Here is a 26,380-nt window from a genome sequence, read left to right on the forward strand (position 1 = left end):
GCTGAGCTCTCTCTGTCCACGTCCAGTGCTTTCCTTAGCTACAAGTTCCCAGTTACGCCTACACAAGAAGGTATTTCTCTGAGAAGTGATTAGGGTTTGAAAAACTGGAGAAGGCTAAAAGGACAACAGATATACTTCTTGTGGTAAGGCATTGCGTGCAACCTGGTCTTTGACTGGCATGCTAGATATGTCAACACATTCTGTGTGGCATAACATCCTCCAGTCTCAGAAATCACAATTTCCACTTTTGAGACAGTCATCATCTGTGGACCCAGTGGCTCACCAAGGACTTAACCCAATCCCCCCCTTTTTTTGGCCAGAATCTTGGGTAATCAATTTCTCCCTCATCTTTTCTTGTCACTTCCTAGATATGATCAAATCTTCCCAATTTTTCCTCAACATATTAAAAACTCTACCACCTTTCCTGTCTCAGCAGCTAGACTGCTTGTCCCCACCCCGATAGCCTTTTGCCTTGATTACTAAATTGTCTTCCACTTAAGTCTTTCTGAAACCCATATCTGTCATAACTCCAGTCTGTCCAAAATCCTGCAGCTAAAATTATCTTCCATGCCTGTCAAATGGACCACATCATCCCCTTCTCTGAATGTTTCCAGTGGATGTGCCTTGTTCACTATATCAAATTCAAACTTCTTGTGTGTCATTCAAGACCCTGCAGACTCTGCCCTTGCCTATGTCTCAATCTTCTCTTATTTCTCATTGCCCCATCCACTCTGCTTTACCAAGAGTGACAGCCTCAATACCCTATTTGTTTGCTTCTCCCTCTCCCAACTTTGTGTCTTTCTCTATTCATCAAACCACGGACTTCTCCACAATATGTGTGTGTATGTAATAAATACATGCGCACCCACATTTAATGGAATAAGTGACCTTGAGATATATCATTCACCTGTTGTATCAGCACCTCAAGGTGCATGTAGCACCTAGAGGCCCCAACCAGGTCAGGGCCCAATTGTTCTAGACACTATACAGAAGCAGTCCTTGCCCCAAAAAACTGATAATCTTTTACTAAGACAAGATGTAACAGATGGGTGAAATAAATGGGGGAGTAGTGAGTGATGACAGGGCAATAGTATTACAAGGATATTTTACACAGACTATAGATGTGTGCACACCCAATTCATTCAGCTCATTCTAATTTAACCCAATAAACTTACCAAAGTCCAGTGGTGACAGGGAGAGGCAGAGGATGCTGCTGGCAGTCCTTATTTACAACTCTTCACACAGGTGGCCTTAGGGTGATGGTCATTCTCCATAGATCGGGATAGATGATGAGTTCTTATCCACTTTAGGTGATAGAGCTGGCCTTTTTTAGGCACAGCGCTCCTCTTCCCAATCTGGGGAAAGGGAACTGAAAATGAATCCTAGACACAGGAAGCGGTTAACAAACATGACGTGAAGGCCTTCTACGAACGTCTCCATGTTGTGTATAACCCAAAATCCAGTGGGGACAGCCCCTGTCCTCAGAGCAGATGGTAACTGGATGTTCACAGACAAAAGCAATTTTCTCTATCACTGGGCAGAGCGCTTTACTAGTCTCCTGAACTGTCAATCTACTATGTCTGATGAAGCCATTGACTCACTCCCACAGTGTGTTGTTCTGGAGGAGCTGTCTGTGGACCCTTCTTTAGGCAAGGTTACTAAGGCCATCAAGCAACTATCCATGGGCAAGTTTCAAGACCCCATCGGCATTCCGCCTGAAGTGTACAAATGTGGAGGTGCCCACCTGGTCAGGAAACACATCAGCCTTTTCAAGACTATATGCCCCAGGAGTACAAGGATGCTTTTATAGTCCATCTATACTAAAAGGAAGAGAAGCATATCTAGCTGTGACAACTATCAGGGGATCTCACTGCTTTCTATAGTAGGGAAGCTCTTTGCATGGGTTGTTTTCAACAGGTTTGTCTCTCACCCAATGGACACATTGTGTCCAGAGTCAGTGTGTGGCTTTTGTGCTGGCTGTGGCATCATGGACATGATTTTTGCAGCCTGACAAATACAAGAAAAGGTTTGTGAACAGAACAAGGACCTATACATGGTGGTGGTTCACCTGATCAAAGCCTTCAACATGGTGAATCATAAGAGCCTACGGAAACTTCTTCATAAATTTGGTTGCCCAGAGAAGATGATTGTGGTCATCTGCTCATTTCACGATGACATGATGGCCAGGGTGATGGTCCGTGGTGACTCATCAGAAGCCTTCCCTGTCACCAGCAGCAGCACGAACAAAGATGCGTAATGGCTGCAGTCCTCTGTGCTGTGGTCTTTTCGGCCATGTTCTTGTTCGCATTCCAGGACTTTGACAGAGGTGTACACATCCAGATTGGATGGGGGTCTATTAGATCTAAAACTCAGGGCTTGCACCAAGGTAACTGAACAGCTCTTAAGAGAGCTCCTGTTTGCTGATGACTGTGCCCTCATGGTTCTGCCTATGCCTCAACATGCTTCAGTTTCATAACCAGACGGCACCATACCACCAGCATCATTGATCCCACGATCCCATCATCACAGATGAGAACACACCCCTCAACTCGGTCAGGAAATTCTCTAACTGGGTAGCATACTTTCCAGCAATGCGCTGTTGTATGACGAGATCAGTCAGTGCATGGCAAAGCCAGCGTGGTATTTAGCAGGCTCACTCACAGGCTCTGGAGGGAGCATGGAACCTACCTCAGGACCAAGATAAAAATCTATGCACTGTTATACTCACCTCACTCCCATATGGCTGCAAGACATGGATGCTGCACTAATGCCACATCGAACAGCTGGAGAGCTTCCACCTTTGCTGCATAAGATCCATCTGCAACATCAAGTGGCAGAACAGGATCCCCGCCACTGAAGTCCTTGAGAGGTGCCAAATCCCTGGCATCGAGAGTATGCGCCTAAGGGCTCAACTTCACTGGGTCGGACACGTGATCTGCATGGAGGTTTTCCTGTGTACTGAAAAGGGTGTTCTACCTCCAGCTGAGCACAGGAATCTGCCCTAAGCGTCGACCCTTCTTCAGATACAAAGCATGCAAGGCCAATCTCAAAGCATGCAAGGTAGCTATTAAAACCTGGGAACTCATTGCACTGAACAGACCCAGATGAAGAGTTCTGTGCCATGAGGCCAAGTCTACTTCTGAGGAGTGGTTTGTGAGGTCTTTGCAGGAGCAGAGAGCATAAGAAATTAGAACAGCCATACTAGGTCAGACCAAAGGTCCATCTAGCCCAGTATCCTGCCTTCCGACAGTGGCCAGTGCCAGGTCCCCCAAAGGGAATGAACAGGACAGGGGATAATCAAGTGATCCATCCCCTGTTGCCCATTCCCAGCTTCTGGCAAACAGAGGATAGGGACACCATACCTGCCCGTCCTGGCTAATAGCCATTGATGGACCTATCCTCCATGAACTTACCTAGTTCTAGAACATGTCTTAAGGCCAACACCTGAAGCCTCCCTCCCCTCCTCAAAAATGATTACATGTGCAAGACATACAACTGCATTTGTAAATCCAGAATTGCACTCACTTCCCATGTGAGAAGCCATAAAATCAAATAAATCCAGAATTTAAGTCAATTCAAATTGCAAACACCTAGAAGATAAGTAACAGTCAGCATGGATTTGTCAAGAACAAATCATGTCAAACCAACAGGGTAACAAACCTTGTGAATAGGGGGAAACGGTAGATGTGGTATATCTTGACTTTAGTAAGGCTTTTGACACTGTCTTGTGTGACCTTCTCATAAACCAACTAGGGAAATTTAGCCTAGAGGGAATTGCTATAAGGTGGGTGCATAACTTGGAAAACTGTTCCCAGAGAGTAGTTATCAGTGGGTCACAATCAAGCTGGAAGAGCATATCAAGTGGGGTTCTGCAGAAATCGGTCCTGTTCAATATCTTCATCAGTTATTTAGGTAATGGCATAGAGAGTACACTTTTAATGTTTGCAGACGATACCAAGCTGGGAGGGGTTGAAAGTGCTTTGTAGGATAGGATTAAAATTTAAAATGATCTGAACAAACAGACGAAATGGTCTGAAGTAAATAGGATGAAATTCAATAAGGACAAATGCAAAGTACTCCACTTAGGAAGGAACAGTCAGTTGCACACATACAAAATGGGAAATGACTGCCTAGAAAGGAGTACTGCAGAAAGGGATCTGGGGGTCATAGTGGATCACAAGCTAAATATGAGTCAACAGTATAACACTGTTGCAAAAAAATGCAAACATCATAGCAGGAGTGTTGTAAGCAAGACACGAGAAGTAATTCTTCCACTCTACTCCATGCTGATTAGGCCTGAGCTGGAATACTGTGTCCAGTACTGGGCAACACATTTCAGGAATGATGTGGACAAATTGGAGAAAGTCCAGAATCAGGAATGGTCTAGTTATTACTTAGTCCTGCCTTGAGTGCAGAGGATTGGATTAGAATACCTATTGAGGTCCATTCCATTCCAGTCTGTTAGTCTATAAGGGTGCCACAGGACTCTTTGCTGCTATTCCAGTCCTATCTAGTCCAACCCCCTGCTCAAAGCAGGACCAACAACAACTAAATCATCCCAGCCAAGGCTTTGTCAAGCCGGGCCTTAAAAACCTCTATGAATGGAGATTCCACACCCCCCCCCAGGTAACCCATTCCAGTGCTTCACCAGGATGGAAACAAGACTGGGTGCAGGGCAGGAGCTGTAGGGGAGCAGAGCAGGAGCAGGGCTTGGTGAGAAAGAAGCGCAGAGCGGCAGAGAGTCGGTGGACATGTGCATTGAGCAGCCAGTGAGCCGCTGCTGCTGCTGAGCTAAGAACTGGCCTGCTAGCTTCCTCAGCCAGTCAGGCAGGGCGTTCCGTCAGGCAGCGTAGCTGGCTCGTTAGGATGTCGGGAGTACTGAGCAGGCGCAGCCACAGGGCCTTACTCTTGACAGTATGTGTACTCCCTCATAGTCTTGAAAGTCAACATCACAAGAAGGTGTCTGCACACCCCTCCTCCTTGGGCTTGGCTTTGAAGAGGATTCTGTGGCTTATCACCAAGGGGCAGCATATCCTACACGTGTGAGTTCACATATGTGACTGACTTTTGAAGAACAGTTGTTGGTAACAAGTATCAGAGGGGTAGCCGTGTTAGTCTGAATCTGTAAAAAGCAACCGAGGGTCCTGTGGCACCTTAACGACTAACAGAAGTATTGGGAGCATAAGCTTTCATGGGTAAGAACCTCACTTCTTCAGATGCAAGACTCTTGCATGCTTCAGTTTTTGAGGAGATGTGCAATATAATACCAATAGTATTCCATTCAGTGGGCCTTCTAATCCATTTTGTTAGATTTCTGTAGAAATAAGGTCCATGGAAGAAAATAGAGTTTTGACTGAAGAAGAAGCCATCGTAAATCCAAGTGGAAGAAATTCCTACATTCTACTTCCCTCCTTCCCTCTGTAAAAGAGGAAGAAATGTAGGAAAACATACCCTAGTAGTGTGAAACGTTATTTTTCTCCTTTTTACACTTGACTGTCCTGTCACCCTAGCTAGGTATTTATATTTTTAGAAAGATTTTAATAGATTGTAAACTCCTTGGAACAGGGATCATGTCTTTATCTGTGCCTATATTGTAGGCACCTAACAAATTAGTTGTATATGAACTTCAGCAAATTATCTGACTAACTTGTTTCTTTGGATTTATCTTTAAAAGATGATGCAGACAATAAAATATATCTGACCTGTTCCTTTGCAAAGAAGATTGTAGTAGTGTATTATTTAGTAGTGATATTTAATCCAGGGAAAAGTCGAGAGGGAAGAATGTATTCCCAATTATTTGTTAACTGGTCACTCCTCTACTCTTGTGAACTGCTCAGGTAGTTTTCCAATCAAATATTGCAGCCCTGTCACCATAGCCTCGTTTTGTGGAAAACTAGGCTTTCTTCTGATTTGGTGACAGAGGTAAAGTTCCTGATGAAAATGGTAGTTGCTACCCTTCCTAAGAGGAGCAGGAAATGGACAGTTCATGAAACCTGCATGATGTCCTGTTTAGCAGGTCCAAAGAGTATCAACTTCACTAGTCTAGGACCAACAGGCTGCCCCTACTCTTCACATAGATAGATGGATCCTCTCATGGAATGAATTTTCATAGGATATCATAGAATATTAGGGTTGGAAGAGACCTCAAGAGGTCATCTAGTCCAACACCCTGATCAAAGCAGGACCAACAACAACTAAATCATCCCAGCCAAGGCTTTGTCAAGCCGGGCCTTAAAAACCTCTATGAATGGAGATTCCACCACCTCCCTAGATAACCCATTCCAGTGCTTCACCAACCTCCTAGTGAAATAGTGTTTGCTAATATCCAACCTAGACCTCCCCCACTGCAACTTGAGACAATTGCTTCTCGTTCTGTCATCTGCCACCACTGAGAACAGCCGAGCTCCATCCTCTTTGGATCCCCTCTTCTGGTAGTTCATAGATTCATAGATTATAGGACTGGAAGGGACCTCGAGAGGTCATCGAGTCCAGTCCCCTGCCCGCATGGCAGGATCAAATACTGTCTAGACCATCCCTGATAGACATTTATCTAACCTACTCTTAAATATCTCCAGAGACGGAGATTCCACAACCTCCCTAGGCAATTTGTTCCAGTGTTTAACCACCCTGACAGTTAGGAACTTTTTCCTAATGTCCAACCTGGACCTCCCTTGCTGCAGTTTAAACCCATTGTTTCTGGTTCTATCCTTAGAGGCTAAGGTGAACAAGTTCTCTCCCTCCTCCTTATGACACCCTTTTAGATACCTGAAAACTGCTATCATGTCCCCTCTCAGTCTTCTCTTTTCCAAACTAAACAAACCCAATTCTTTCAGCCTTCCTTCATAGGTCATGTTCTCAAGACCTTTAATCATTCTTGTTGCTCTTCTTTGGACCCTTTCCAATTTCTCCACATCTTTTTTAAAATGCGGCGCCCAGAACTGGACACAATACTCCAGCTGAGGCCTAACCAGTGCAGAGTAGAGCGGAAGAATGACTTCTCGTGTCTTGCTCACAACACACCTGTTAATACATCCCAGAATCATGTTTCCTTTTTTTGCAACAGCATCACACTGTTGACTCATATTTAGCTTGTGGTCCACTATAACCCCTAGATCCCTTTCTGCCGTACTCCTTCCTAGACAGTCTTTTCCCATTCTGTATGTGTGAAATTGATTTTTCCTTCCTAAGTGGAGCACTTTGCATTTGTCTTTGTTAAACTTCATCCTGTTTAACTCAGACCATTTCTCCAATTTGTCCAGATCATTTTGAATTATGACCCTGTCCTCCAAAGTAGTTGCAATCCCTCCCAGTTTGGTATCATCCGCAAACTTAATAAGCATACTTTCTATGCCAATATCTAAGTCGTTGATGAAGATATTGAACAGAGTTGCAGGCTGCTATCAAAGCCCCCCTCACTCTTCTCTTCTGCAGACTAAATAACCCCAGATCCCTTAGCCTCTCCTTGTAAGTCTTGTGCCCCAGCCCCCTAACCAGCTTCATTGCACTCCGCTGGACTCTCTCCAATTTGTTCACATCCCTTCTGTAGTGAGGGGACCAAAACTGGATGCAATACTCCAAGTGTGGCCTCACCAGTGCTGAATAGAGGGGAATAATCACTTCCCTCGATCTGCAGGCAATGCTCCTACTAATGCAGCCCAATATGCCGTTGGCCTTCTTGGCAACAAGGGCACACTGCTGACTCATATCCAGCTTCTCATCCACTGTAATCCCCAGGCCCTTTTCTGCAGAACTGCTCTTTAGCCAGTCGGTCCCCAGCCTGTAGCGATGCTTGGGATTCTTCCATTGTAAGTGCAGAACTCTGCACTTGTCCTTGTTGAACCTCATCAGATTTCTTTTGGCCCAATCCTCCAATTTGTCTAGGTCACTCTTCCCTACCCTCCATTGTATCTACCTCTCCTCCCAGTTTAGTGTCCTCTGTGAACTTGCTGAGGGTGCAATCCATCCCATCATCCAGATCATTAATAAAGATGTTGAACAAAACCAGCCCCAGGACCGACCCCTGGGGCACTCCGCTTGATACTGGCTGCCAACCAGACATCGAGCTGTTGATTTCTACCCGTGGAGCCTGACAATCTAGCCAGCTTTCTACCCACCATTCATCCAGCCGATACCTTTTTAACTTGCTGTCAAGAATACTGTGAGAGACCGTATCAAAAGCTTTGCTAAAGCAGAACAGGAAGTGTGCCCAGTTTTGTTCCAGGGCAAAAAACAGCCACCTGATCCCTATCAGACACTTTCCTTTGTCCATGGGACAAGGACCTCCTTTATGCACTCCCACCCGTGTCCCTGATTCCCAGGGTCATTATCAAGCTCAAGAAAGAAACATGGCAGATTGGTCCTTGTAGCTCTAGTCTCATCAAGGCAGATGTGGTTTTCAGACCTCTGCAAGTTGTCCACTCAGGAACTCTTACTGTTGCCAGTGACAAAGGTCCTCCTAATGCACAGTCATGGACGAGTGTTGCCTCCAAATCCTCAAGGGCTGAGCTTCACAGCATCGTTCATTGGTGACTGAGTACAGAGGAAATGAATTGGTCAGTATGTTCTCCTTAACAATAGAAAACATTCCACTAGAGCTACTTACTTGAGCAAATAAAAGCATTTCTCCATCTGGACAGCTTCCGAAAATGTGTCCCCAACTCAAACCAGTGTTCAGACAATCCTGGACTATCTTTGGTACCTTAAGAAGTTGGGTCTGATGCTCAGCTCTGTTAAGGTGCATCTGGAGACCACTTTAGCTTTTCATCCTCATATACAAAAATGATTAGGGGTCTGGAGCACATGACTTATGAGGAGAGGCTGAGGGAACTGGGATTGTTTAGTCTCCAGAAGAGAAGAATGAGGGGGGATTTGATAGCAGCCTTCAACTACCTGAAGGGGGGTTCCAAAGAGGATGGAGCTCAGCTGTTCTCAGTGGTGGCAGATGACAGAACAAGGAGCAATGGTCTCAAGTTGCAGTGGGGGAGGTCCAGGTTGGATATTAGGAAACACTATTTCACTAGGAGGGTGGTAAAACACTGGAATGCGTTACCTAGGGAGGTGGTGGAGTCTCCTTCCTTGGAGGTTTTTAAGGCCCGGCTTGACAAAGCCCTGGCTGGGATGATTTAGTTGGGAATTGGTCCTGCTTTGAGTAGGGGGTTGGACTAGATGACCTCTTGAGGTCCCTTCCGACCCTGATATTCTATGATTCTATAAGTGGCAGGACTATTTTTACTCACTCCATCATGACCAGATTCGTGAAAGCTCTAAACAGATTATTTCCAGCAGTCTGAGACCCAACACTTCTGTGGGATCTGAATTTGGAGTTATCTGTGCTTATGGACCCTCTTTCAGAGTCTTTGGCACTGTGCTCATTTCTATACTTATTAGTGAAGGTAGTATTTTAAGTGGCCATCACCTCTGCCAAGAGGGTTGGTGAACCGAATGCATTGGTCACTGATCCACCTTACATGTTCTTCACAAAGACAAAGTCTAGCTTACGCTCCTTGGAAGTTCCTCTCCACGGTGGTCTCTGACTGTCACCTAACCCAATCTGTCTGCTAGTTTTCTTTCCAAAGTTGCATGTGAACAGGTATGAGAGAAAACTCCACACCCTCAGTGTCTGGCACATGTTGGCTTTTTACTTGGATAGGATAAAGCCCTTGCAGGTTTCTTCCTAGCTGTTCTTGTCATATGCAGCATGAGTGAAGCATCATCCAGTCACAACACAGGCTCTTCATCGTAATGGCTTATGCTGCTAAAGGAGTAATATCTCCTTATAGACTCATAGCAAACTTGCTCAGAGCATATTCAATCTCAACAGCATTTCTGGCACACATCCCTGTTATGGACATATGTAGAGCAGCAACACGGTCCTCAGTTCATACTTTCACTAGACCATATGCACTCTGCAACTTGAGGGAAGATGCAGATCTAGGCAAGGCAGTCCTACAGTCCCTCTTTCTATAAGGCTCTGAGCCCCTCCTCCTGTGTTAACAGCTTGGGCATTCTCTATATCATAATGCAAGCACTTGAAGAAAAAATGGTTACTTACCATCCTGTAACGGTTGTTCTTCGCGGTGTGTTTCATATATCAATTACGTGACCCACCATCCTTCCCTGATGTGTCAGAGTCTATCATTGGGTTCCAGTGCAAAGGAATTGAAGAAGGGGTGGGGTGACTTTGCCCTTTATATCCTTAGTTGGCTCACGAAGATCTTGGCCATGGGTGGGGCTGCCGACTCCAGCACCAGTGCACAAGGTGTGCACACATCTACAAAAACAACAAGGAGTCTGGTGGCACCTTAAAGACTAACAGATTTATTTGGGCATAAGCTTTCGTGGGTAAAAACCTCACTTCTTCGGATGCAAGTATCAGGCTACCCCCTGATACTTGACACATCTACAGTATAATGGACATATGCAACATATCTCAAAGAATAGCAGTTTCAAGAAGGTATGTAACTGTTTTTTCCCACTTGCCCTCCAAAGGCCATCATCTGTTTGGGGAGATGGTGGATAAACCCTACAAGATGAGTGGAGCAGAATGCCTCATTTGCAGAGCTTAGAAAGACGTATTCATTGTCTTGGGAAATGTGCAGCAACTTTCACTGAAATTCAGATTCAGACCTATCTTTCTGAGATTTTCTCCAGCCAGCTCTCAGGAGAGTTAGTCCAAAGATGAGCCTTCCAAGGATTTAAAAAGAAAAAACCTAAGATGCTTTTCCGAAGAGACGCGGCCAAGATGGCGGAAGTCGAACAGAAGAAGAAACGTACCTCTAAGATGTCAGTTTCTTTCCCCTAGGTGGGGAGGGAACGCTTGTGTGTGTACCTGGTCAATTGTAGAAGCTAGTTTGGAGGGTGTGTTACACCCATTCTGATAGCAGTGAGTTTTTGTGATCATTCTGATGTGTTCCAGGAATGCCTCATTCCTGGGCTAGCTAAAAATCTCATTCATGACAACTCCATTGTTCCAGTGGAAAGCAGGTGTGAAGAGTGAGGCTGTCTCTCTTGTAGTCTAGGCTGTTTGCATGAAGAAAACTAACAATCAAAGCTTTGAACTTCACTTAGTGTTTAAGATGAAACTTTGAAAGGAATGAAGCACTAGGGTTGATTGGCTTTTGGTGGCATGTGGTGCTAATTAGGTTAGTAGCTACATTTTTAATTAACTGAAGACTTTTTGGGCCAGCAATTTCATTCCCTAGGTATATTATTTTAAAATAATCAAATCTATAGATCATGAATGTGTAGATCAGTGTGGCCAGCCCAAGTCTTTCAGGATAGAATGAAGTTTCATAGCCGTATATCGGGGGTGGTCAAACTGTGGCTCTTTTACAGTTGAAGTGTGGCTTGCAGAGCCCCTCAAACTCTCCCATTCTCTGCCTACCAGACTGGAGTGGGAGGGAGCTCAGGTCTTCTGCCCTGCGGTGGTGTGGTGGGGCTAGGGGCTTCTTCCCAGCAGGGCGGTGGGTCTCGGGCTTCAACCCCACTGGGCGCACCTGCTGGGGCTCGGGGTTTCAGCAGGAGTGGGGCTGAAACTCCGAGCCCAGATAGGCACCTTCTGCAAGGCTGAAGCCCTGAGACCCTCCTCCCCACAGGGCACAAGCCCTTAGCTCCAACACCCCACTGCAGGGCTGAAGCCCTGAGCCCTGGCAGACATGCCCTGGCTCTTGAACTTCTGAAGATTGTCGTATGCGGCTCGGAGGGTCAGTAAGTTTGGCCACACCTGCCATATATTGTCCTTTTTACAACCACAGTTGTTGGTGTCAAGTCTAGGAGGACAATCTGAGAATAGAAATGTGAATGACAGTCATTGTTACTGTAGCAGCAAGTTCATCAAAGCACTTCTCTCTCTCAATATCACTGCCATCTGAGCTATAGTTTCAACCTTCTGCCTTTCATCCACATGCTGATGTGCCCCAGAAAATGTTCTCACACCAAAATCTTGAACATTCTCTTCTTAACTAAGTCTCAGTGCTTAATCCTCATCCTGTTTGACCTTTCTGCAGACATCTCCTCCTCCTTGATATCCTTTCTCATTTTCTGTGACTGTCCTCTTTTCATTCTCCTACCACTGGCTTTTCTTTTTTTAGTGTGTCATTTGGTGTCATTCTCCTCCTCTTCCTAGAAAAATTGTTTTTGTCCCCCTACTCTTCTCACTCTACATTTTATCCCTGGGTATCCTCTCTTCTCCATTTGCATAAGTTTAACTATCACGTCTAAAATGACAATTTTTATATACTTCTCCATCCAGACAAGTCTCCTGCAGGTCAGTCTTGCATATCTCACTCTCTCAGATATCTCACCCTGTATGGATCACTGTCATCTGAAATTTGACATAGCTAAAACTGAGCTCATAATCTTTCCTCACAAACTCTTTCCCACTCCATTATGGTTGATAGCAGCCCTCCATCCTCCTAGGCCTGTAACCTGGGGATCATTTTCAATTCTACCTTATTTCTCCTATACCCAGGCTGTGACTCAATCTTGTCTCTTTTCATAACAATGTTACAAAAATTTCCACCATTTTCTTTCCATTCTAAGACAGAAAATATCATATTGCCTCTATATAAATCCATGGTATGCCCACATCTTGAATACTGCATGCAGATGAGGTCACCCCATCTCAAAAAAGATGTATTGGAATTGGAAAAGGTTCAGGAAAGGGCAACAAAAATTATTAGGGGTATGGAACAGCTGCTGTATGAGGAGAGATTAATACAACTGGGACTTTGCAGTTTGGAAAATAGATGACTAACGGGAGATATGATAGAAGTCTATAAAATCATGACTGGTATGGAGAAAGTATATAAGGACGTGTTATTTACTCCTTCGCATAACACAAGAACGGGGGATCACCAAATGAAATGAATAGGCAACAGATTTAAAACCAACAAAAGGAAGTATTTTGTTCACACAACGCACAGTCAACCTGCGGAACTCCTTTCCAGAGGATGTTCTGAAGGCCAAGCCTATAACAGGGTTCAAAAAAGAACTAGATAAATTCATGGAGGATAGGTCCATCAATGGCTATTAGCCAGGATGGGCAGGGGTAGTGTCCCTAGTATCTGTTTGCCAGGAGCTGGGAATGGGCGACAGGGGATGGATCACTTGATGATTCCCTGTCCTGTTCATTCCCTTTGGGGCACCTGGCATTGGCCACTGGCGGAAGATAGGATACTGGGCTAGATGGACCTTTGGTCTGACCCACTATGGCTGTTCTTATGTTCTCAATCTGATGACCGAATTGCTTGTCCATGCTCTAATAATAGCTGATATTGACTATTGTAACCTCCTCCTCTCCAATCTTGTAGATACTTACCTTGCTCCCTGCTGTCCATTCAAAATGCTGACACCAAAATGATTTCCCCTCACCTTTTGGTTTTGACTTCATTTTCACTCCAAAAGATCTTTTCACTGGTTTCCTTGTTGCCCAGCATATCATCTTGAAATTCCCTATCCTTGGATTCAAGACCCTATGCTTCTGGCCCAAGTCTGCATCAGTGACCATGTTTTCATTATGCATTACCCCATTCTCTCCACTCCAATATTGTTGATAGCTTTGATGTTTCCTTTGTACCCTTCTTCCATTTCCATCGCCATGCTGCCCCTTTCCAAATTTATTCCATTTTCAAGTTACCTCCTTGACTTCATTTATACCTCATTCCATCTCTCCTAAAAACTCACTTCTGTTATCTCTTATATGAAGAATGAAGGGGAGGAAAAGGTAAATTAAAGAAATGAATAAAACTGGAAAGGAAAAACTTAAGTCAACAGAACCACTAAGAGGAATATGTGCCTTGCAGAATAATTATATGCTCTTTTTTTGTTTGTTTGTTCATCATTTTCCCCATCTTATTCTCCCCACCTTTTTTGGTCTGTTTATGACCCTCACTATTTGCCACATCTAATTTAGATTGTAAACTCTTTGGTACAGGGACAATTTCTTTGTTGTCAAGGCCCCTAGTATATTTTTGGGTGCTCAAAAATAAACTCAGAACTCAACTTTATATCTGGGTACTGGCTGTATTTTAACACTGTGCAACATATATCATCTTGGGATTGACTCATATAATGGAGATGGAAAAGACTGTCATCCAGTCCATCTCCCTGCTATTGCAGGATTGTTCCTTTCAGTACTTTAAGTATTTTAGCCAATTTAGTTTTAAAGTCTCAAGCAGTGGGACTTTCACCACATTCTTTGGTAGGCTCCCATTTTTTAGGTTTGAAAATCCTTTGTGTACTGTGTATACTTTAGGTTGTCGAACTTGCATACAGATTTCAAGATCAGACAATATCTGAATAGGGACACATTTAATAGAAATACATTATTTTAACTTGTTTAATGTAAATAATGTTTATAAGTATGAAATTGTTAGCCAATTATATTGATGTTTAGGAACTTCATCCTTATTGGGGACTCAGCTTTATTGTGTGTGGTTTTTCAGATCATAGTAAAATAACACTTTTTAAGATTCTCTTATTGCTTTTCCCCCCCTGAAGTCTTCCATCCGGTGGAATGTTCATATTGTCGGTGTGAGAGCATGATGGGTTTCCGGTACCGATGCCAACAGTGCCACAACTACCAGCTCTGTCAAACCTGTTTTTGGCGTGGCCATGCCAATGGCCCTCATAGCAACCAACATCAGATGAAGGAGCATTCCTCTTGGGTAATCCAGCTTTGTTCGTATTAATGCCCTGGTCATCTCTATGCACGTTTCTGTTGAAAGCTAAAGATGTTTTTGTAATAGGTGTAGAATCACAGGTTAAATCTTAAAGGTTTTTAAATAGGAGCTTATAAAGAGGCACATTACACTTTTCTGTGAGTTGTACGTAATTTTATTTAATTATTTGACATTATCGTTTTGCTCAGCGCTGACGATACAGTTCCTGCTCTCAAGTGCCTTGCAATCTGAGACATATAAAACAAAGCACTTGTTGTCTTCTTCTTTTCCCCAACACCATACCTTCCTACATCCCTCTTTTTACCAGCCTACCGTAATTTTGATGTCATCACAAAGCAAGAAAACACTATGCACACAAGGGGCTCTTTTTGGCAAAGTGGTGTTCTTGAACAATAATATCTCTTTAAAATAAATGTTTGTTTTCATTGTGCATGAAGCTGGACTGTATATATTGTGGAAGACCAATCCTTAACCCAAGAATCTGATAATCTAAGATACGTGCGCAGTAAAGTTTAGATTAATAGTCCACCAGACCACGAGATGATGAGCACATCCCAAGTCATAGCTAGTAATTCAAGGTCTGGAAAACAGGATGTCACAGGTGGGATGATTCTGTAGCAACCCTGATAACACCAAGCCTAATGCTGCAGCCACCCCCTGTCTTAGTCCACAAGTTGTGACCTGCTTGGAGCAGGGTGGCCGGTGCCATAAGCTTGGGCATCAGTCTCTAAACAATTAACTAAGATTACAAAACTCAGAATTCGGCTGTCTGCGCCTTTAAACAAACAAGCAAAATGCTAAGACAAGTGCTTCAGGGCATGGCCCTGACCTGGCCCTTGGGTTCTGTGCTAGCGCTGAGGAGCTTCTCTTCTTGACCTGCTGCTCACAAACAGGGAAGAACTAGTAGGGGAAGCAAAAGTGGATGGGAACCTGGGAGGCAGTGACCATGAGATGGTCGAGTTCAAGATCCTGACACAAGGAAGAAAGGAGAGCAGCAGAATATGGACCCTGGACTTCAGAAAAGCAGACTTTGACTCCCTCAGGGAACAGATGGGCAGGATCCCCTGGGAGAATAACATGAAGGGCAAAGGGGTCCAGGAGAGCTGGCTGTATTTTAAAGAATCCTTATTGAGGTTGCAGGAACAAACCATCCCGATGTGTAGAAAGAATAGTAAATATGGCAGGCGACCAGCTTGGCTAAACAGTGAAATCCTTGCTGATCTTAAACGCAAAAAAGAGGCTTATAAGAAGTGGAAGATTGGACAATTGATCAGGGAGGAGTATAAAAATATTGCTCAGGCGTGCAGGAGTGAAATCAGGAAGGCCAAATCACACTTGGAGTTGCAGTTAGCAAGAGATGTTAAGAGTAACAAGAAGGGTTTCTTCAGGTATGTTAGCAACAAGAAGAAAATCAAGGAAAGTGTGGGCCCCTTACTGAATGAGGGAGGCAACCTAGTGACCGAGGATGTGGAAAAAGCTAATGTACTCAATGATTTTTTTGCCTCTGTCTTCACGCACAAGGTCAGCTCCCAGATTGCTGCACTGGGCAGTACAGCATGGGGAGAAGGTGACCAGCCCTCTGTGGAGAAAGAAGTGGTTCGGGACTATTTAGAAAAACTGGACGTGCACAAGTCCATGGGGCCGGATGCGCTGCATCCGAGGGTGCTAAAGGAGTTGGCGGGTGAGATTGCAGAGCCATTAGCCATTATTTTTGAAAACTCATGGCGATCGGGGGAGGTCCCAGATGACTGGAAAAAGGCTAATGTAGTGCCCATCTTTAAAAAAGGGAAGAAGGAGGATCCGGGGAACTACAGGCCAGTCAGCCTCACCTCAGTCCCTGGAAAAATTATGGAGCAGGTCCTCAAGGAATCAATTATGAAACATTTAGAGGAAAGGAAAGTGATCAGGAACAGTCAGCATGGATTCACGAAGGGGAAGTCGTGCCTGACTAACCTAATTGCCTTCTATGAGGAGATAACTGGCTCTGTGGATGAGGGGAAAGCAGTGGATGTGTTATTTCTTGACTTTAGCAAAGCTTTTGATACTGTCTCCCACAGTATTCTTGCCACCAAGTTAAAGAAGTATGGGCTGGATGAATGGACTGTAAGGTGGATAGAAAGCTGGCTAGATCGTCGGGCTCAACGGGTAGTGATCAATGGCTCCATGTCTAGTTGGCAGCCGGTTTCAAGTGGAGTGCCCCAAGGGTCGGTCCTGGGGCCGGTTTTGTTTAATATCTTTATTAATGATCTGGAGGATGGTGTGGACTGCACTCTCAGCAAGTTTGCAGATGACACTAAACTAGGAGGCGTGGTAGATACACTAGAGGGTAGGGATCGGATACAGAGGGACCTAGACAAATTAGAGGATTGGGCAGAAAAAAACCTGATGCGGTTCAACAAGGACAAGTGCAGAGTCCTGCACTTAGGACGGAAGAATCCCATGCACTGCTACAGACTAGGGACCGAATGGCTAGGTAGCAGTTCTGCTGAAAAGGACCTAGGGGTCACAGTGGACGAGAAGCTGGATATGAGTCAACAGTGTGCTCTTGTTGCCAAGAAGGCTAACGGCATTTTGGGCTGTATAAGTAGGGGCATTGCCAGCAGATCGAGGAACGTGATCGTTCCCCTTTATTCGACATTGGTGAGGCCTCATCTGGAATACTGTGTCCAGTTTGGGGCCCCACACTACAAGAAGGATGTGGAAAAATTGGAAAGAGTCCAGCGGAGGGCAACAAAAATGATTAGGGGTCTGGAGCATATGACTTATGAGGAGAGGCTGAGAGAACTGGGATTGTTTAGTCTCCAGAAGAGAAGAATGAGGGGGGATTTGATAGCAGCCTTCAACTACCTGAAGGGGGGTTCCAAAGAGGATGGAGCTCGGCTGTTCTCAGTGGTGGCAGATGACAGAACAAGGAGCAATGGTCTCAAGTTGCGGTGGGGGAAGTCCAGGTTGGATATCAGGAAAAACTATTTCACTAGGAGGGTGGTGAAACACTGGAATGCGTTACCTAGGGAGGTGGTGGAGTCTCCTTCCTTGGAGGTTTTTAAGGCCCGGCTTGACAAAGCCCTGGCTGGGATGATTTAGCTGGGAATTGGTCCTGCTCTGAGCAGGGGGTTGGACTAGATGACCTCTTGAGGTCCCTTCCAACTCTGATATTCTATGATTCTATGATTCTATGATTCTGTCCCAGTCTCACCCAGTGCTGCCCCTGAGAAGGAGCAGGCAAGGATTCTTAACTACACTGCTGGCTCCTGATTATTCAGTGTCTCGTCCTGGCCCTTCTAAGCTCTGGAGGACTAAGTCTTGTTGGTAGCCTGATCTGAGTAGGTTTTCCTTGAGCACAGGGCATAGACACCTCCAGCAGGGGACAAAGAAGGCATGGTAGACCCCATCACACAGGCCTTGTGGCATGAGATTTACGAAGCTAAATCTGTTTAATCCAAGAGAAGATTGAAAATGACTTGATCATGACCTGCATGTACCTATACATGGAGAAGAGATTTCTGATAGTAGATGGCTCTTTAATTTAGAAGAAAAAGGCATAATGATATCCAATATTTGGAAGCAGAAGCTAAACAAATTCAGATTAGAAATAAGATGAATATTTTTAGCAGTGAGGGTAAATAACTATTTGGTCAGTTTACTTAGAGAGCTGGTGGAATCTCCATCCACTTTCTCTGTAAATCAAGACCAGATGTCATTCTAAAAGGTATGTCATGGCTCAAACAGTGGGCTTGATTGAAATTACTTGGTGAGGTTCTATGGTCCATGTTTGCAGGAGGTCAGATGAGATCATCAGAATGGCCCATTCTGGCCATAAAAATCTATGAATGTATAATCACTTTTTGATGGTGAACTCAATCATTTAGATTATCCTAGGTGGGCTAAGTGGAAGAAATCAGTTTCAAGTTGTGATTAAATGAACTAGGGGGACATTTAAGGAGGGAGTTCCAGGTATAGAATCATAGAAGATTAAACCTCTAAGGATGGAAATTCCACCACTTCCCTAGGCAACCCCGTTCCAGTGCCATCACTGAGAACAGCCGAGCTCCATCCTCTTTGGAACCCCCCTTCAGGTAGTTGAAGGCTGCTATCAAATCCCCCCTCACTCCTCTCTTCTGCAGACTAAATAGAATACTGGGTTGGAAGAGACCTCAGGAGGTTGTCTAGTCCAATCCCCTGCTCAAAGCAGGACCAACACCAACTAAATCATTCCAGCCAGGGCTTTGTCAAGCCTGACCTTAAAAACCTCTAAGGAAGGAGATTCCACCACCTCCCTAGGTAACCCATTCCAGTGCTTCACCATTCTCCTAGTGAAATAGTGTTTCCTAATATCCAACCTAGACCTCCCCCACTGCAACTTGAGACCATTGCTTCTTGTTCTGTCATCTGCCACCACTGAGAACAGCCTAGCTCCATCCTCTTTGGAACCCCCCTTCAGGTAGTTGAAGGCTGCTATCAAATCCCCCCCACCCTTCTCTTCTGCAGACTAAATAATCCCAGATCCCTCAGCCTCTCCTCATAAGTCATGTGCTCCAGCCCCCTAATCATTTTCGTTGCCCTCTGGTGAACTCTCTCCAATTTGTCCACATTCTTTCTGTAGTGGAGAGCCCAAAACCGGACTCAACACTCCAGGTGTGGCCTCACCAGTGCCAAATAGAGGGGAATATTCACTTCCCTTGATCTGCTGGCAATGCTCCTACTAATGCAGCCCAATATGCCATTGGCCTTCTTGGCAACAAGGGCACACTATTGACTCTCATCCAGCTTCTTGTCCACTGTAATCCCCAGGTCCTTTTCTGCAGAACTGCTGCTTAGCCAGTCGGTCCCCAGCCTGTACCGGTGAATGGGATTCTTCCTTCCTGAGTGCAGAACTCTGCACTTGTCCTTGTTGAACCTCATCTGATTTCAATCCTCCAATTTATCTAGGTCACTCTGGACCCTATCCCTACCCTCCCTCATATCCACCTCTCCCCCCAGCTAAGTGTCATCTGCGAACTTGCTGAGGGTGCAATCCATCCCATCAGCCAGATCATTAATGAAAATGTTGCACAAAACTGACCCCTGGGGCACTCCACTTGATACTGGCTGCCAGCTAGATATTGAGTCATTGATCACTACCCGTTGAGCCCGACAGTGTAGCCTGCTTTCTATCCACTTTATAGTCCATTCATCCAATCCATAGTTTTTTAACTCGTCAAGAATACTGTGGGAGACCGTATCAAAAGCTTTGCTAAAGTCAGGATATATCACGTCCATCACTTTCCCCATATCCACAGAGCCAGTTATCTCATCATAGAAGGCAATCAGGTTGGTCAGGCATGACTTGCCCTTGGTGAATCCATGTTGATTGTTTCTGATGACCTTTCTCTCCTGCAAGTGCTTTAAAATGGTTTCCTTGAGGACCTGCTCCATGATTTTTCCAGGGACTGAGGTGAGGCTGACTGGCCTGTAGTTCCCCGGATCCTCCTCCTTCCCTTTTTTAAAGATGGGCACTACATTAGCCTTTTTCCAATCGTCCGGGGCCTCCCCCGATCGCCACAAGTTTTCAAAGATAATGGCCAATGGCTTTGCAATCCCATCAGCCAATTCCCTCAGCACCCTCGGATGCATTAGATCTGGACCCATGGACGTGTGCATGTCTAGCTTTTTAAATAGTCCTTAACCTGTTCTTTCACCACTGAGGGCTGCTCACCTCCTCCCCATAATGTGTTGCCCAGTGCAGCAGTCTGGGAGCTGACCTTGTCTGTGAAGACAGAGGCAAAAAAAGCATTGAGTACTTCAGCTTTTTCCACATCTTCTGTCACTAGATTGCCTCCCCCATTCATTAAGGGTCCGACACTTTCTCTGACCTTTTTCTTGTTGCTAACATACCTGTAGAAACCCTTGTTGTTACCCTTCACATCCCTTGCTAGCTGCGACTCCAGTTGTGCTTTGGCCTTCCTGATTACACCCCTGCATGCTTGATTTTTATATTTTTATACTCCTCCTTAGTCATCTGACCAAGTTTCCACTTCTTGTAAGCTTCCTATTTGTGTTTAAGCTCACCGAAGAATTATTTGAGATTGAATAGTTAGGTATCGATGCACATTTCAATCCTAATAGCCACAACATTAATTTTCGTAGAATAACTCATTTGCAAAAAAAAAAAAAAAAAAATCCTTTCAAAGTGCAAAAACTTGGAAATTAACAGTTAAGAACTTCAGCTACTTCAGTCATGTCCTATATTCCTTCTTCACTTACTGTGAACCCCATGTAAGTTACAATCTCTCCATGCTTTTTATAGTTTGCATGATTACATGTAAAGAACAACATATTAGGATAAGATGCTAACAGTTTAATCACTGAGGCGATAAAGGGTGGGGCGGACAGAGCACGTCTCCTGTTCCTTCTCTCCGCCACATTGTCCATATCGATACTTTCAGTGTCCTTGTCTCTGAGGCACTTTTTAAAAGGATAGTTGTACATAGTTTTTATGAGTTTTACCAGTTTCATCTTAGTGCTAATAGTCAGTAGTTGTAGTACTTGTTTTTAGATAGATTTTAGGGGGTTTCAGCCCCCCCACCTCCAAACTGCACCCTCTGTACCAACATGTGGGTACCGGACTATGCCCAGGATGCCAAACTTCAAACTGTGTGCCTCCTGCCCGCGTTTGTCTCAGTCAGTGACAACCACCAACATTGTTTCTACTGCCTGGGGGAAGCTCACATTGTGGCCAGGCGAGTATTTGCCAGATTTTCCCCAGCTGCACCCAAGAAGGAAGGGTTCTTTGCATCTGGAAGCCTCTCATGGAGCTTGCCACGAGACCTCACTTGGACTTAGGCCAGGGAACCCCCCCTCCCCAATCCTGATTCAGCGAGGAGTGAGCCTCCTGCTGCCATGTCCAACTCTGGTGCTGGTGGAACCACCCCCATGGACCTCATGGTGGGGCCTAACTTGAGGGGGGAGGGATAGCTCAGTGATTTGAGCATTGGTCTGCTAAACCCAGGGTTGTGAGTTCAGCCCTTGAAGGGGCCACTTAGGGATCTGGGGCAAAATCAGTACTTGGTCCTGCTAGTGAAGGCAGGGGGCTGGACTCGATGACCTTTCGGGGTCCCTTCCAGTTCTAGGAGATAGGATATCTCCATTTATTATTATTATTATTATTTATTATTATTATTATATAACTGGGAGGTAAGGAAGCACACCCATAAGCATGGGACTAAGTCTTCCTCCAGATGAAAGAAGATAGATTCTCTTTCCACTAGTGCGGCCCAAGGGTTACAAGAGCATGCGCTAAGCCCCATCGGCACAAGAAAAAGACCCACAAGCAATAGGATCCAGCAATTTGGGGCACTGATCCATCGGTACCACCATCATCGGCACCCCACAAGACGTGAGATGGGTGTTGAATGTCATCCACCGTGGCTATACAATCGAGTTTATCATGCTTTGTCCTTCAAAATCCTGCTTTCTGACCCCCTTTGGGGACCACTCTCATGACAGTATTCTCGCCCAAGAGGTGAATGTGTTACAATGGGGAGCAATAGAACACGTTCCTCCGGAATATCAGAGAATGGGATTCTACTCAACCTACTTCCTGATACCCAAGAAGAAAGGCAGGTGGAGACCAATCCTCCATTTCTGATACCACAGTTGCTTTATCCACAAAATCAAGTTTTATATGGTCACTCTGGCAGCAATAATTCCATCCTTAGAGAAAGGCACGTGGTTTACAGCTGTCAATATAAAGGACACTTACTTTCACATCGATATTCATCCTGCCCCCAGATATTTCCTGAGATTCACAGTGGACACCCAACATTTCCAATACAGAGTGCTCCGCTTCAGAATAGCCGTTGCTCCCAGTCTTCACCAAAGTATTTTCCATTGTAGTAGTTTGTCAGACATTATGGTGTCCTCGTATTTCCATATCTCGATGATCTAAACCTTTCCGCAAGTTCAAGACAAGAAGCCCATGCGTCAACCTCGTGTTACTCAATCTCCTTTCTTCCTTTGGAGTGAGCGTCAATGTTGAGAAATTGATTCTCGACCCCATGCTGTCTCTGGACTTTATTGGGGCTACCATAAGTTTAGTCATATCATGATCGTACTTGCCCGCAGAGAGGTTACAGACCATGAGTGGCATCATAACTCACATTGTGAACAATCTGTATGTACCAGCCAGGAATTGCATGTCTCTCCTTGGCCATGTGGCTTCGTGTACCTATGTGAGCCCCTTCGTTTGATTCCACCTTTGCTGCCTCCAGACATGGCTCCAGTCTGTTTACTCGCCAAATTGCCACTTCATGGATTTTATGTTGATAGTCTCCACCAAGGTACTATCATCCCTCCAGTGGTGGACAGATCCAAATTGTGTATGTGTGGGGGTTCCTTTCTTCCCTCCTCCCCAGACAAGACAATTATCACTGACCCATTCCCGGTGGGCTGCGGGGCCCATCTGGATAGCTACATGGCTCAAGGAACATGGGCTTCCTGAGAATCCAGGCTTCACATAAACATCCTGGAACTCTGAGCTGTGAGAAAGGCATGCCAATCCTTTCTTCTCTTCATCTGCGCCCACCATGTTCTCATCATGTCAGACCGCACCCCTACTGTTATTTATCTCAACAAACATGGAAAAACAAGATCCACTGCACTATGTGCAGATGCGGTCAATCTCTGGAATAGGTGCATCAGCCACCAGAACTTTTTGTCCACAGACTAACTTTCTGGGACACACTCAGACCTTTTTGCAATTGACCACTAATGGGAATTTCACAATTCGCTAGTACATGACCTCTTCTCCTGATGGGTGACCCTATTTGCTTCACAGGTGAATAGCAAATGCAAGATGTATTGCTCCAGGGGAGCCCTCAGTCATCATTCCCAGGGCGATGCCCTGCTCATCCCCTGGTCATACCAACTCAATTACTCCTTCCCTCCGCTACCGCTCCTGTTTCAAGTACTGCAAAAGATTTGACAAGACAGAGTGATGGTAATTCTGATCACCCCCTGCAGGCCCAGACAATCCTGGTTCCCCAGTTTTTTCCGTATGTCCTCCCACTAACCAATTCCATCCCTGCCTTCCCCGATCTGGTGACCCAGTGCAACAGCGAGATCAGATCTATCCCAGTCCACATGCACTACACCTTGGGTTGGTATTTAGGTGGGCATGTGCCTTAGAATGAACATGCTCTTCAGTTGTACAGGACATTCTCAGCAGCAGGAAGAACTCCATTAGATGCTGTTACTGGGCCAAATGGAGACTTTTTCATCGTGGGCTCAACAAAAAAAGCGGTTTTAGCAGAATCAGTGTGTGTAGTGGAGTACAACTTTGCAGGCACTTCCTAACTAAGAGTGGTTTTACTGGGTTAACTTGGGATGCAACGAGCGTAGGAGAGTGGGGGTAGAGGTAAAACAAGTGGATTAGTGATGCTTCAGATCAGTTGAGGCTTCATTGAGTGACTGCAGAGTGGCTCCACTGAAAATCCAACCCAGAATCATTAACTCACAGTCAGTTTACTTTGACTATGAACTGGGTCAGAATTTGGCCTGACATTTTGTTTGTTATTAATATACAGTCCCAGAATGGGGGACCGTATCCTAGAAAGCAGAGACTAGATTATCAATGGCTTTAAAATCTCTGAGTGATAGAATATATAGTGGATATTAGTTTGCAACATAGCTATTGCACTAATGTCATGTTTTTAATATCAGAGGGGTAGCCGTGTTAGTCTGGATCTGTAAAAGCAGCAGAGAGTCCTGTAGCACCTTATAGATGCATCCGACGAAGTGGGTATTCACCCACGAAAGCTCATGCTCCAATACGTCTGTTAGTCTATAAGGTGCCACAAGACTCTTTGATGTTTTTAATAATATTTTGCACTTCTCTAGTACTTTCCTTCTGGAAATCTGAAAATATTTGAGAAATAATCAGACTTCACAAGCATAAAACCATCCCGCCTCTCTTCACGTGTGTATTTAAAACTGCAGCAGCAATTGGTCTACAGTGAGTTTTGTTCCTGACTCATGTTCCACTCTAGTGATTTTTAGGCTGTTGCAAAGTCCTGGTGCCATGTCTGAATGTTTTAATAAAGTGAGAGAGACAAGGTGGGTCAGGAAATATTTTTTATTGGACCAACTTCTCTTAGTGGAAGGGACAAGCTTTTGAGCTTCAGAGCTCTTCTTCAGATCATAGAATCATAGAGTATCAGGGTTGGAAGGGACCTTAGGAGGTCATCTAGTCCAATCCCCTGCTCAAAGCAAGACCAACCCCCAACTAAATCATCCCAGCCAGGGCTTTGTCAAGCCTGACCTTAAAAACCTCTAAGGAAGGAGATTCCACCACCTCCCTAGGTAACCCAATCCAGTGCTTCACCACCCTCCTAGTGAAAAAGTTTTTCCTAATATCCAACCTAAACCTCCCCCACTGCAACTTGAGACCATTACTCCTTGTTCTGTGACCTGGTACCACTGAGAACAGTCTAGATCCATCCTCTTTGGAACCCCCTTTCAGATAGTTGAAGGCTGCTATCAAATCCCCCCTCATTCTTCTCTTCTGCAGACTAAACAATCCCAGTTTCCTCAGCCTGTCCTCCTAAATCATGTGCTCCAGCCCCCTAATAATTTTTGTTGCCCTCCGCTGGACTCTTTCCAATTTTTCCTTCTTGTAGTGTGGGGCCCAAAACTGGACCCAGTACTCCAGATGAGGCCTCACCAGTGCCGAATAGAGGGGAATGATCAAGTCCCTTGATCTGCTGGCAGTGCCCCTACTTATACAGCCCAAAATGCCGTTAGCCATCTTGGCAACAAGAACACACACAGTTGACTCATACCCAGCTTCTTGTCCACTGTAACCCCTAGGTCCTTTTCTGCAGAACTGCTGCCTAGCCACTCGGCCCCTGAAAACAATCTCTGAAGTTTGAATATTTTTCCTTTCTCCCAGCAGAAATTGGTCCAACAAAAGATATTACTTCACCCATATTGTGTGTCTCATATCCTGGAAGCAACATGGCTTCAACAACACTACAAGCATTAATAACCCGATGCATTTTTCTGATCCCATATCAATGGGGAATTCTTTGAGTAATCATCTCCACACATTGCACTCTCAGTACTCGTGCATGTGATGTTGGATTCTTTTTAGCTAGCAGTGTCTGCTGGGGCTTTGCCTTTGTCTGAGGTGCCCTCATGCCCTGCCACTAGGGCTGTCGATTAATTGCTGTTAACTCACGCGATTAACTCAAAAAAATTAATTGCGATTAAAAAATTAATTGCAATTAATTGCACTTTTAATCACACTATTAAACAATAGAATACCAGTTGACATTTATTAAATACTATTGGATATTTTTCTACACTTTCAAATGTATTGATTTCAGTTTCAACACAGAATACAAACTGTACAGTGCTCACTTTATATTTTTTATTACAAATATTTGCACTGTAAAAATGATGATGAAATAGTATTTTTCAATTCACCTCATACAAGTACTGTAGTGCAATCTCTTTATTGGGAAAATGCGACTTACAAATGTGGATTTTTTTTTTTTGGTTACATAACTGCACTCAAAAACCAAAACAATGTAAAACTTTAGAGCCTACAAGTCCACTCAGTCCTGCTTCCTGTGCAGCTAATCACTAAGACAAACAAGTTTGTTTATATTTACAGGATATAATGCTGCCTGCTTCTTATTTACAATGTCACCTGAAACTGA

At 44.7% G+C, this 26,380-nt stretch overlaps 1 protein-coding gene across 35 annotated transcripts in view; it reads left to right on the plus strand.

Annotated features, from left to right (window-relative positions):
• The window catches only part of DTNB (dystrobrevin beta), a 384,446-nt gene that overhangs the window by 120,209 nt on the left and 237,857 nt on the right, over positions 1–26,380 (plus strand). For all 35 annotated transcript variants that reach the window (XR_010600030.1, XR_010600034.1, XR_010600025.1 and 32 more), the window contains one exon: positions 14,500–14,666. Coding sequence is in view for 15 of the 35 variants with exons in the window: in XM_065590084.1 (XP_065446156.1) it covers positions 14,500–14,666 (167 nt within the window). In the remaining 20 variants the exon portion in view is untranslated. The remainder of the gene's footprint in view (positions 1–14,499; positions 14,667–26,380) is intronic.

This window comes from Chrysemys picta, chromosome 3 (genome assembly GCF_011386835.1).
Source record: "Chrysemys picta bellii isolate R12L10 chromosome 3, ASM1138683v2, whole genome shotgun sequence".
NCBI classification, from domain to species: Eukaryota; Metazoa; Chordata; order Testudines; family Emydidae; genus Chrysemys; species Chrysemys picta.